Genomic DNA, 13,696 nt, shown 5'->3' on the forward strand with positions numbered 1-13,696 from the left:
ACAAAAACAAACAAACAACAGACAAATAACAAAGAAACCAACCTCCCCAGAACCCCCAGAATACATATTTTGGGATATGTATTTTTGAATGTATATATTTCACCTGGCAAATAAAAACAAAAGTCTGCCGACCAGACCATTTGTGGCATCTACAGAACTTTTCAACAAGTTCATTCATGAGGTCTACCACGAAGGTTGGTGTTGAAGCCATGTACAGCTTTTTTACCATTTCACTAACCTTGAAGAAATGAGAAGAAAAAAAAAGTAAATACAAAAATTACACCTGACCAACACCCAGAAGTCTGACATCCTAAATTCATTTAGATTGCTTTACCAGCTTGTAGGAAATCCAGCGGACAGAGGACACTTTGTCTGCACAGAGGCTGAAAGCAATAGGCCGCAGGTAGTCATAGATGTCCCTGGCACTGTACAGGTCTAGAAGCAAAATCAGCTGCCTACAAGGTGGAAGAAGAACCAAAGAGAGAACATCACACTGAGAAAAAAGGCCGCTTAACTGAGTATCATCATTTATATGACAACACTTATCAAATATGCAATGTGGCCATAATGAAGTTAATGGGAAGCAAAATCCTCTATTTCTCAGTGCCATCAGCTTGACTGTGGGTCTCTTGCCACTTATTAAATATTAAACTGCCACTTATTCACAATAATGACAACACAACTACTTGGAATTTTTAAGCAAGGGGCAACGTGTGGAGAAGGACCATCTATTAATCAAAAATGAAATCAGGAATACCACTGCAAAACCTCTATTAAATGATTTTCACATTTTTAAATATCCACAATAATCATTCAGAAAACCACATACTCAGCCAGCTCGGCACGGAAACGCCAGTTCCTGCTGTTATCAGTCACCAGGAATTCCTGAAGCTGATAAAGATACTCTCGTCTTTTGTCAACGTGAAGAAGCTGTAACAGTAAATACAAACTTACATAAAGAACTACAGGCTACAGTCAGCAGATAGAACAAGAGCTTTAAATACAACTAATGAAACACCCTTTTTATTTAAAAAAACCTTTTATCTTCAGCAACAGTGTTGCTTTCCTGGGCTAAACTGTAATGCTTAAGGCTGTAAAATCACATGGGGCACCACTGAAAGGAAAATGTGACAAGTGTCTCCTTTTTACTCTAAGGAAGAAGGCGTAGACAGCGAAGATAGTTTTAGGATTTGTGTCTCTCAGCTCCAGAAATGAGGCAGTTACAGAGAAACTTCAGAAATTTGACAAGTAAGTTGTGTAGGCAGATTAGAGCCCTCAAAAAAACCCCTAAACGTTCATATACTGAATAAACATGAACAAAGCTCTTCGGAGAAAAAAAAAAGTAGCAGCAACACAGATCTCCTGCAACACATATTCCAGTATCAACAGATATCTGCAGAGATTCCCACAGTTACATGGGTGTGATTCTAAAAGTGAATAAAAAGATGAATACAAAGAAATGAAGGAAAATCTGTCACTGCACTTGACCAGAGCTGAACACAGACATACCTTCAGGAAGTCATGCAAGTGCTTAAGCACACCTATCCTCACTTCATCTAGGTCCTTCAAAAAGCCATTGAAGACAGGAACTAAATCTCCAGCTGTAAGCTGGTCTCCAAGGATGACAGCAAGTTCATGTATAGAAAATGCCAGTGTCCGCCGAACCTTCCACTGCAACGTAAATAAATCAATGTTATTGATCCAAAGTGCTCCAGTCAAACCTGAGGGTCAGTGTCCATGCTGGAGTCCCACCGATTTCCACTGCTTACAAATATCTTTGTGTCTCATCTAACAACTGAAAATCACACTGGATATTTCAAAGGAAAAGAAAAATGAAAGAGAAGACAAATGACAAGGTATCATTTCTTCCACCTGAATATCAAGGAACAATTCAAATATAAGTCATCAAAATATTTTAATTTTCCAGGTGCAAAATAGTGCTCCTGACATCAGTGCTCTTGCACACATTACTTTTTGCTTTAAATTCTTTAGCATAAATTAGTTTCATGCTACTACTCTCTTGTTCTGTTTTTAAAATTAAATAAGTAAGATATATATCCCATAATATCCCAGCTGGGATATTTTAGCTTCCATAATAAGTAAAGTTTCTTTCACACTTAGTGCCCAGCAGCCCAAGGACCAGTGAAGCTTTCAGACACCCTAAATTAAGGGCACATTGTTTAATTTGAGTAATTATTTCAAGCAAGTATTTTAAAAATAAAATAGCATATATTCTTTAGCCAGCACTTTCCAGTCAGCATGGGCACTGTTCTTTTGCCCTGGTTTGGTGATCCAATCTCAATTCAGATTAGACTGGAGATAAATTCTGGACACTGCTGAACACAGGATAATTTGTTTTTACTTATGTTTTAAATTTATTAGCAGGTTGTTTTTAATGGCTGCAAAGGAGCCTGGAAAACATGAGCAATAGCCATGTATAAAATTACTCAGTATGTATCACTGAGAACTGCTGCTCTGACAGAGCAAGCTGCAAGTTCAAGAGAGGTGAAGCAGTCTGAGAGTATTTAAAAAAATAAAAAGAGCATCTCCAAGAAAGGAAACAAAGGAGGTCTGGGAAACAACTGCATACAGACAGCAAAATGCAGAAAGCCACCTCCTTACCACCTGACAACAAGGAAAACGCTGCTATTTGCAGGGTTTGTTTTCAAAGCAGCAGTGCTGCTGCGTGGTGATAGCGATGTTACTCCTGTATGACTAACTGGATGTGGCACCAAGGCCTGGTGTGAGGCTGACTCACTGAGCTCCAGACATGCCTGCAGGGGCACGTCTGCTCTGCTCGCACAGCCCTGATTCTCAAACCTAGGAGACACCCAGACGCTGCCCTAAGATCTCAAGCATGCAGAGGAAATGGGAAACCTCTCCTCATTTTCCTACTGGAGATCCATCTCCCACTCTAACCAGTTCATTTCTTTACTACCTGAGCACCACACACCCCCTGCTTCCTCTGAAAAAACCACTGCACCCTGATTCGTTATAGGATAACCCCAGTGATGGAAAGCTCTGTGTAAAGCACAGCAGCCCAACACCCAGTAAACAGGAGAAACCACTACAAAGGTTCCAATTAGTCTTTGTCACACCCCAGAATTTCAGACTGTTCAGTGCTTGAGCTCACCTGCATGTCAGATGCCAGAGTCTCGTAGGTGTCTTTCAGACAGTGCCAGTTCTGCCTGCCCAGGGTCAGTGCCACCCCAGGCAGGCTGTAGGCGCAGTGCTTGGCAATCTCGGTGTCGACTGTTTGTGCGCGGGACGGATCAGTCATGGACAAGTACTGATCCAGCAAGGCTTGAGGTACAACATCCTGCAGAAAGAGAAAGGCAGAGCCTCTACACTTTTTTCACTCACTCCTCGTAAGGCTCACTATAATTCTGGGACACTCTTTTTTTCCCCAAAACTGTAGAGTATTTTTTAATTACAGTGTCTTAGTAAGAGCACAACAGTTTTGTATCAGCTAAGTTCCACCAAAAGGTTCCAAAGAAACAACAACATGACTGGTGGTTATTTGAAAATACACAAACCAACATAAGCAAGGAACAAGTGGACCAGTCTAAGCGAGCCCAGGAAATGGAAAGTATGTATTCTACCTTTCTGCAAACATTCAGGATCATGAGTTGTGCAGACTGGCCATTTTATGTCATCCATAAGGACAGGTAGAACAGCAAATTATGCTCAAAAAAACCTTTCATAATTCTCTCAAAATCTTGAGAAGGTGGAAAGAAGAACACTAAATTAAAATGCCTTGGGGAGGTAGGGAAGAGGAGGGAACAGAGTACAGTGTGTTCAATACTACTTCCAAACTCCCTGAACAGTGAACAGGGAGGAAGAGGCTTCTCCAGAGACAAAGAGATCTCCAGTGAATACCGATCCTTCTGTCCACCAAGGAATTAAAGCATCTGAACCAAAATTCTGTGAAAACCCCTTTGTGCTGACTTCACTACTGCCTTTGCTTCAGCTGTGTCAGGGACTGACTGTACTAAGGGGTGCAGAAGAGCATTTTCCTAACACAGCTGCTGAATAGATCCACTGACAAGAACAAGCGAGGGACTGAGGTTCCCCACTCAAGGAATCACACTGATGCACAGTGGCAACGTAATATCGGACTATGGAAAAACAAACATTTGATTCCTTTTGGAAAAAAATACCAGAGGCAGTTCCAGCTTTCAAAACTGTCCTGAAAAAAGCTATCAAGAGGTGGGGGTGGTTCCTCTCAAAACATGCAATAAAGAAAACATCCTGTTTCCTCAATAACCTAATTCCCATTACAGCATGGTTTCCATAGAAAACTAAACCAAATGAAACAGAGCCTGGAGATCTATGACAACAGTTATCTCATGTCAAAAAAATACTGTCATCTTTCATGCATAAATGTAACAGAAGTAACAGCTAAGTTAAGCCATTAACTCTGGAAACAATGACTGTCTTAAAACTACTTAATTAAGAGGTATTTAATAGAAACTATATCATGTCAGAAATGACTGAATGAAAAAGGGGATAAAGGAAATCCTCATATACATAAAAAAAAAAGAAATCACTAATCTGCTACATATAAGGAAAAAAGAAGTAACTGTCATTTACCTGTACTTTGGATTTTCTTTCTTCTTCAGGGCTGAAACTACTGTTGGTACTCAAATCTGAGTCATTATGAATATAGTGAAGTGTAGAATCCATACTCTGTGAAAAAAAAAAAATAAAAGGTCATGCAAAACACACTCTAAGATTAAACACAAAAGAAATACCAACATCAAGAAGTGCTGTCCTCACTTCAGAGTCTATTTCTTAGATTAAAGGAATACACCTCTTAATACAATTTTGCTGCAGCCCAAACTCAAAAGGTTTGCAAGATAAATCTGCTTTCAATTTCAAACAGAATCTCCTCTTACTCTGCTCCATTTTGGTTCTTATAGAATGAAAATCACAGGAACGGAGTACCTTTGAGACTGCATTAGGGAAAATATAACTAACATATGGGTCCTATTGCTTTTCCTCTGAATGGAAAATGTGAAAACACCTGTAGCTGATTTTGCTGGATTTGTGCTAGATAAAGGTCAAAAAAAGCCACCCTCACACTGAAGAGCAGAACCTGATGAGACTCATGCTGTTGCACCCTTCCTCAAGGTGTGAAGATTACTCAGTAATCTTCTCTGGATAAGCTTCACCTTATAAAACTGAGTCCTACTTGGCCACAGCTGCTGACAAGAGTCATCACCTCCCTCAGCAGTCCTATTAAAATCATTTTAGCACCCCAGCTGCACATCTGGGCCTTGAGGATAAGGGCTGAGGCTGTTCAAGAACAGTGGCAGAGGTGTGATGGACTGCAATAAATTGTGCTGCTGGGGGGATGCAGCACCGACGCTTTCGTTACAAACACAGCTCCCCAGATAGATTGGGCATCACAAAACAAACCATGAATTTCCAGCAGTATGCTAGGAATATCTGAAAAGCAGATCAGGCTGCTGTGTGGTGGGACAGGACAAAGGCATTTTTGCTAGATTTGAGCCAAGGTATCTGTTCACAGATGCTGCAGGGTGAGCTCCTAGGAGCAACACAAGTAACAAAAGCATGCCTACTTCCACCAGCTGTTCAGACTGTTTTGACAACGAGAATTTTCCAGCAAACTACAAACTTCTTCAAAAAAAAGAGCCTCCAGGACACAATTTGTCTTCCTTGGTTTGACTTCAGTTACTTTTTCCTTCTCCACAAGCTGCTTTCATCTAAGCACTGGGCTGCAGCTTTAGCTGCTGAGATATAATTACAGGTGATAAAGAACAGGCAGAGCTGTGAGGCAATTGCATATCTCTGGCACAGCAGTCCATGTCACCTGTCAGGCTTAGGAAGCAGCAGCAAGAAGGTGTTAAAGAGCCAAGGAAAGAACATATTTGCAAGCAACTATGTAACTAAATGTGCCCAGCAGCACACAGCTCCAACTATAAAACCTCCAGAGGCTCTGAAAGTATCTCTACAGGATTTTTGGTTTGACCGTCAATTCCTCCTTCACTCTTTCAGCCTTTTGTTTGTTTGGGATTTTTTCCCCCTGAAAAAGAGATTACTTTCAGCATTGCCAGTCATCAGCTTTGATGTCTTGCAAATCAAGGTATTAGGAGGCAGGCAGTACACCCTAGCCACAGTGCTTTCCATGAGCTGCCAGTTTGCATGGGACCAGAGATTAGTCATCCATACTGTTACAATAAAACTGAAAGGACTCCATCTCACATTTCCTACTACCTCAGTTCCCAAAGCTTAAGCTCAAAAAATGATGCCTTATGGACTGAACCAAGTCAAACTGAATATAATGGAGGGTGTCACAGATGGGAATGTTTATACCCAGCCACTTTTGAAGTCAAATATGCATTCCAGAGAGGAAGAGCTTCAGTAAAGAACGACAGCCATCAGTCAGTATTTAGGTTACATAGTCTCTCTACCCCTGAAAATGAAGTTCCATCTGTACTTCTCTTCCATGCACACACCAAACTGAGCACTACAGAAATCCAGGACATGAAAATTCAGCAGGGTTTAGCCTGAAAGCTTCTTCTGTACCAAATGCAAAATCTTTGTCACAGCCTTACAGATCTCTAAGGTTAAGCTTCCCTTGGCTATATAAGAAGAGCTCCAGGGTTGTGCTCCGAAGATCTCTGCTCTGTGTCAAGGGTTGCACACCAGGATAGGTTGTGCTGGTGTTTCCTGACAAGGAAGCTGGCCCAAACAAAGAAGAGGCCAGTGTCAGGGGTCCATCTCCTCCTGGCATCCATCCTATTCTTAGAGAGAGTTACTTGTGCCAGACAGGAGTGGGAAGGTTTTAGCCCAGTTTCCTTTCTCCCTCCACCTCCAAATAAAAACAGACCAATACTCATCCCCTTATCAAACCTTGTAGAGAACATACAACCTAAAGAAAATAAAAAGAGTGCCTCTTGAGAAAAAATAAACAGCTACCCTCAATGAACAAGCTTCATCATGTCCCAGAAATCTTACTGGTCTACTCTATTACTCATTTATTTTCATCTGAATAGAAAATATCTCTTTAACATGCATCATTAACTTCTCCATGAGAAAATACAGCTGTCAAAGGACAAGCAAACTGTGGTTTTGCTTAGTGGTATATGTGCAGAACTGTGCAGGTTGCATTCCAATATAAAATGCTGGAGAGTTTGATTTCTCTCCAGTTTCCAGTACCCTACTGACACACTGCTATGCTGAGATTTAAAAAACCCAAGAAAAGACAAGAAGGGAAAAAAAATCATAATGAAAAATGCCCACTAAACTGAAAAACCTGAACAACCACTTGTGAAAATCAGAGGCCTCTTCACTGCTAGGGGCAACAGCCTACTTGTTCAACAGATCAGAGACTGATTCCCAAAATTCTAGGTCACCTCAATAAAATCCACTCACTTGTAAAATGAGGATCTGATTTAGTGCCAGTAACAAACAAGGAAGTGACAGATTAAGAGCATCCTTTTAGAGCAAAAAACTGAAACATGCAAAATCAACATATACCAGCTACGTGACTGGTTCTTAAATTTTCTCTCAGCACTATACTTTATATACAAAAACATGAAATGCAGAACAGGTCCCTCTGAACAAACACCACCCCCCAAAATTCCTAAGAATGGAGGATAAATGTACACTGTCATTTTAGGTTAGCATTAGAAAGAAGAGATCCTATAATAAAAAAAGCATATTGAGCCTGACATAAAGTAACTAGGGACGGGGTGGTGTTTTAGAAACAAACCATATTTGTAGAGTTAAATTATGATTGTTTTTGATCTAGATGGTAGTCCAACATCTTAGAGAAAAAGTTAATTAAATGTCAACCAAGAAACACTGCTCTAATTAAAGAAGGATGAAAATGTTTGCACTGAACTGATACTAACTCCTAGACATTTCAGAGATGTTTGTCAAAATTTCATCTGGAAAACACAATTTCAGTAGTATGATCCAACAAATCACTTACTCTGTTTTTATGGAGCCTATTTTGGAACCATTGCTTTCTGCAACAGCAACAGCATTTAATACCACCTGAGTTTGTGGCTCTATATGCAGTGAATGTAGTGGGTTTGGCCTGACACAGCAAAGAACAGAAAAGAATATCAAATGCCAGAACTACAGTGAGGCAGGGAACGGGGAGAGGGGCTGAAAGTGCAAAACCTTCAAGATGATACTGACTGTTAGAATTAACTTTCTTTTTCAGCAGTCCACACAACATCACAACTGCAGGCCCTGAACTTCTCTGACACAGACCAGTAAACCACAATAAATCAATTCAACAGGGAGCAAAGGGAACAAAGTATCTCGTTCTCCAGGTTCATGGGAGGGGGACTGAAGACTCCCTCATCAGCAGGGGCTCACAGAGCAATTTGACATGAATGAAATGTGGTAGCATTAAAACATCTTCAAACAGTCACACCAGAGATTTTAACAGACACAGTTTCAAGAATTTACAGGGACAAGAACTAGCAAAAACAGAGGCACCCCACACAATTTTTATTTTAGTAGCTATCACTTCAATAGCATCCAACAAAAGGGAATGCCACACCAGCCAAAAGTAGAAAGCATTTGGCTGCAACCCTCACATGAATGCAAATTACAGCTCTTTTACTAGAGCCCTGAAAATCCTAATGGGAAAAAAATGAAGTACAAAACTCTCTTCTTACCTCAACAGTGTCACCAATTAAAGGCACAATATCACCCAGTATAGGTTTAAAACTTTGTTGGTCGTTGATGGTTAGTTCAGTCTGTGAATCTGCTCCCTTGCCAACACTGGCCATTGTCTCTTCCTGAGGATCCAAACTGGATGCTCTGAGTGCAGCAGACAACACCTCCACTTGTGCTGCAGTACATGAAAGAGAAATACATGAGAGACTAAACTGCAATAAAACTTTTAGCAAGTCCACAGATCAACTTTTACACAGTGACTGAAAGATGGCAGAGGAACTACAGGAGAGGAACCAACTTAAGATCACTAGCTCTTGGTAAATCCCAAGCTAAGGATCAATTAAGTGCTAAATTAATACCCCACTCTTTTCCTACGGTACTCAACCAAACCACAGTCCAGTGCAATTTGTCCCTAAAGCTAAAATAAACAAATGAACCCCATAACCCAAGAGGAATAAGGAGACTGCTGTTATGGCAGGATCAGTTCTTTTTAACAATTTTAGTAAATATTAATGGTGCAAGTAGTTTTTTCGGGGGCTTAACAGCCCACTAATATTAACTTACAGACTGGGCCATTTGTGGGAAGTGGGACTAAAAGAAAGAGGGACAAAGTAATTCAAATAAAGATTGAGAAAAGGATTTAAGTTCTAGAAGGTTGTTTCTCCCTCTATATATGTTCATTAAATTCTTGCATTTTAATAGCAACTCTGAAGCAAGGTCTATATAGAAAGATGCCAGATGCAATACTTCAGCCTCCTTGGATCCTCCAAACAAATAAGAAGGTTGTACTGTCTGATCTCTTATTCATCTAAAGAAGGCATTAGCACTTCATACTCTGCTATCCACTCTTTTGGAAAAGATCCAGCAGTTCTGAGGCTGCTCTGCTTTCCATCCCTCTGTTTACTGCCAATTAGAAAAAGCTTTGTTGAGCAATGCTCCTTGGATATAGCCTGACCTGAGATCAGGTATCAGAGGCAATCTCAGCTGCAAGTGACACAGAATTCAGTGCAGATTAATGTACCCTGCTACTCTCCTCCTCCACTTCTTTCCAAGAAGGCAAGGAGGAATCATCTCCTCACTTATTAAATTTACCCAGCCATCCGGAAGATCTGTTCCTCATAGATTTTGTCTTTTCCAAGGTTTTTTAAATGTTCACTGTGAAATTACACAACAAACCATATGCTTGATTTTAATCCCATATTGCCATACTAAACTACAGAATTCTGAATTTCTCCCTCTAGCTTTTTGAATATGGCTGTTAACAAGAACTAAACAAAGAAAGTTGGACTCATTTGTAGATAGAAGAAACAGATATGAAATACAACTGTTGCAAGAAACAAAAATTGTTAATTCAGCAAAATCTTAGATTAGAAGCCTTGGCAAAATCTAGCAAAAAACTGGAAAACACACTGTGAGTTCACTGGTTTCTTGGTAGAGTCTGATGAGCAGGAAGAAAGACAATTGTTTACAAAATGCAATGCTAACTCTAACTGTGTCCAATTTCTGATAAAATAACCCGAAGATATTCTTGCTGTATTACTGTATTCCTCAACAAGAAACAGGGAAAACACACTGTTAAAAACTTAAAAGTACAGCCAACATTATACTAATACTTGTACTATAAAGCATGTGAAAAATATAATTTAAATATAAATCTATTATAATTTACATATACATATATAAAAATAAGGAATTTTACCATTTTTAAGATTAATAAGAGACTGCTACAGCCTTACTCTTCAAGTATTATTTCACAATAAACTTATGTACTTTAAGACCCATAAGAATAAAAAAATCAAGGTTAATAAATTTCCCCAAAACTTAAACGTTAAATAAATCACCCCCAAAACCAGGCAAAATAGGTGGCTATACTAGGGCAAGAAATTCCTGGCTTATTTCCAAACCATTTTCATTTAGAGAAATCAAACAAGTAAATGAAAAATTATTATATTCTGCTGTACATTAAGGAGATGTTTTTCTTGAAGCCCTTTCATGAAGGTCAACTTCATGAAAAATGTACATTCCTCTCCACTTAAAAGTCAAGAAAGCTTACACTGACTAGGTAAACACATACTGCTTGTTTATGCATTTTCTGGAAAATCCACACAGAGCTCTGAAGATTACTTCTAGTAACAGAAGTATCTACAGCAGTAATTGGGAATTTTCCAAGTCATATTCACCACCCAAGCCCCATTGTCAGCCTGCACACACCTGGACCACCCTTGTTTAGGGGCTTTACAGGATGGAGACAACACCTATCCTGATTTCCTCTGCTTGCCCTAGAAGAAATATGACAAAAATGTGCATTTCCTCAGCTTCTTGTCAATTTTATAACCTCAAGATGTGGGGATGAAGGGCAGGAGAAGTCAAACTCCCAAGGATTTCACTGACTGGCAAGTGCCTTCTTTCTTCTTTCAGTGCTTATTTGTGACTGAACTTCGTGTTGCCATTCACTGAAGGTGAATGACCTGCAGTCCATAAACATCTTAAGGTCCTAGCTAAAAGAAGAGCTAACATAAGCATTGCTGCTGCTTGTCATCTCTCATGAAGAGATTTCCTACTGGCATGAGACAGGCAATGGTTTCCAGAAAATAATTTCAAATTCAAATAAAGGATAAGGCTCCCCCCTTTCATGAATGACAGAGAAATGGTTCAAGAAGGGAATATGCTGGCTAACCAGTTTTCACAACTACCACCAGTAAAAATCAGAGTGTAAAGGTCAGTTCTGCACATAGCACAGAACTGTGCATTGCCCAGATAAAGTCAATGTTCACCGGATCTCAGACCATTAATTAACTCTTTCTTCAACTTCTGCTTGAGGTGAGATGTATTTTTAAACAAGAAAGTATTTAGTCTTGGCTACTGTACCTGCATCCTAAAATAACTGGTGCAATCAGTAAATTCTAGACCATATTTTATCTGGTCTTACTGAATTTCCTGATTGTTCAGGAGTTTCTGGCCTTTCAATAAACCTCATTATGTTTTTTGCTTCTCCTGATGTTTTGCTAGAAGACATTGATGGTTTGTTTTGATTTTCCTTTCTTTCTTTTTTCCTAAAGGATCTGCCTTCCTTACCCTCACTTCTTACTCAGAGGCAAAAGCTATGGGCTGCAATAATGGGTACAGAGATGAAGTAACTGAAACGTAAGATTTTCTTCTCCACTTACTCCTCACCTGTTCCATTAACAACGTATTTTAGACTTTTATTGCAGGCAGTGTCAGTAGCCTAACTTATAAACATATTTCTTACAAGGGAATGGGATCAATTGACCCCACATCTGGACTGGTGTGTCACTATTAGGTCTCCTTTTAGCAAAGCAACTTATAACTGGCTTAAGCCACAGTTAGCCTCCCTCAGTAGCCTGAAAGTCAGGCTTCCTCTATTCCCCCATATAATATTAAGGAAAGCTGACATTACATGATTTAGCCCTTTCTAAGCAGAATGTAAGATAAAGCCAGTTGAAGAAAGTGTCTGTGGAAAGAAAAATAAATAACTAAAAAACATCTTAGGAAAGAAAAGCAAACTCTGAAGGAAGTAAAGACAGCAGCAGCCTCAGGGAACTGGAAAAACATGACCTGAAAAAAGACCCTGTGATAATTTTTAAAAAGCCGACATATTTCACAGGAACGTGCAGGTTCCCATCTCCCAGTTTGACACCTTCCAGATGTCTGGCCAGTGGATTGGAAAGGTCCTTTTAACAGGGATTACAATAATACAAGTGCTTAACTCTGTACAGCCTGTGTAGCTCTGCTAGCCGGAAGTTCACTTGTGAGACAATAGGCTGTCTTTATCTTGGCTGCTGACTGCTCAATCACCTATTACTCAGATTTATCACTAGCAATAAGCTAGTTCTAGAAGGAAAGCCCCAAGGGAGAGAGTGAGATTCAGGTTAAGCACTTCATCCTGTTTTGAGATAAGATTGGGGAAAAAATATTCTATGATGGTTACTGACTACCATTAAAAAAATTGTCTTTGGTTTTTGCTGGAGATCTCACCAGTCTCCATGCCTTAAAGCAAAGATCTAAGGCTTGAAACAGAAACTGCTCTACTGAGGTGCACTGCAGAAAACCCCAAACAAACCAGTATCACCCACCCTCCCCAAAAAAAAACCCCAACACAAAACCACCAAACCAAAACCACGTAACCATGACCAGTGTGTGTGTAAACAGTAACCCCTTAACTGTTTGGCATCCAAGACATCTGGAAGATGAGGATATGCACTGAACATGCCATACTCCAGGCTGCACAACCTGGTGATGCCTTTCCTTTGACTCTTCCCATTGGCATGGCACACTCAGGTACGCCTCAGATAAAAATTGAGTTATTCTTTCTCAATACTTCTGCTATAATGATGCAAGCAGGTGAGGGGAGAAGCAACTCACACAACAGAGAAGGGTAAAGTGAGACGTGAAGTAGAGGAATGCCAACCCCAGATAGAAAAAGATGAAAATAAAAAAAGGAAAAAGGAGGGGAATACATGTGGAGGGGAGGAGATAAGGGTAAAAATGTATAGTAGCTGCTAGGGATGAACATACAGTGAAAAGCAGAGGGTGGGGTGGGAGGAAGGAACAGCAATTAAAAAAAAAAAAAACTACCAAGAAAACCCCAACAAAATCATATTTCTCTGACTCGGAAAAAAACCACTGCCTGCTGAACTTCAGCACCAAATCTCCACATCTGCCTCAGTTGTCAGGGACTGGCTCTGAAACAACTAGCAAAATAGAAATCATCAACCTCTTCTGATTGAACAGGGAAGAACAGCACCTTATTACCATCACTATATATTCTGCAGAGTGAAATAATAAAAATTCAGTGTGATCTTAGGAAACTTCAAAAACCCTGTGCCATTATGGTTCCATGCAACAGTAATTCATTTTCTTCTTTTCGTAAATTTATAAAACACTTAAAAGAAAAAACCAAAACCAAAAACCTATGTCAAAAGAAGGCTGCTGAACTTGCACAGTCAAGCAAGGAGAGTCAAGGCACAGCCAGAGACAAGGTCATCTGAACAACTTAATCTTACTGACACAT

At 39.8% G+C, this 13,696-nt stretch overlaps 1 protein-coding gene across 22 annotated transcripts in view; it reads right to left on the reverse strand.

The window, feature by feature from the left end:
• Positions 1 to 13,696, reverse strand: part of PPP4R1 (protein phosphatase 4 regulatory subunit 1) — a 64,154-nt gene that overhangs the window by 2,784 nt on the left and 47,674 nt on the right. For all 22 annotated transcript variants that reach the window (XM_086892178.1, XM_086892127.1, XM_086892095.1 and 19 more), the window contains 7 exons: positions 8,664 to 8,839; positions 4,594 to 4,689; positions 3,134 to 3,319; positions 1,510 to 1,671; positions 830 to 930; positions 335 to 455; positions 104 to 238 (listed from right to left, as the gene is read on the reverse strand). In XM_086892178.1, coding sequence (XP_086748304.1) covers positions 104 to 238; positions 335 to 455; positions 830 to 930; positions 1,510 to 1,671; positions 3,134 to 3,319; positions 4,594 to 4,689; positions 8,664 to 8,839 — 977 coding nt within the window. The remainder of the gene's footprint in view (positions 1 to 103; positions 239 to 334; positions 456 to 829; positions 931 to 1,509; positions 1,672 to 3,133; positions 3,320 to 4,593; positions 4,690 to 8,663; positions 8,840 to 13,696) is intronic.

The sequence above is a fragment of the Cyanistes caeruleus genome, chromosome 1, assembly GCF_971803275.1.
Source record: "Cyanistes caeruleus chromosome 1, bCyaCae1.hap1.1, whole genome shotgun sequence".
Lineage (NCBI taxonomy): Eukaryota > Metazoa > Chordata > Aves > Passeriformes > Paridae > Cyanistes > Cyanistes caeruleus.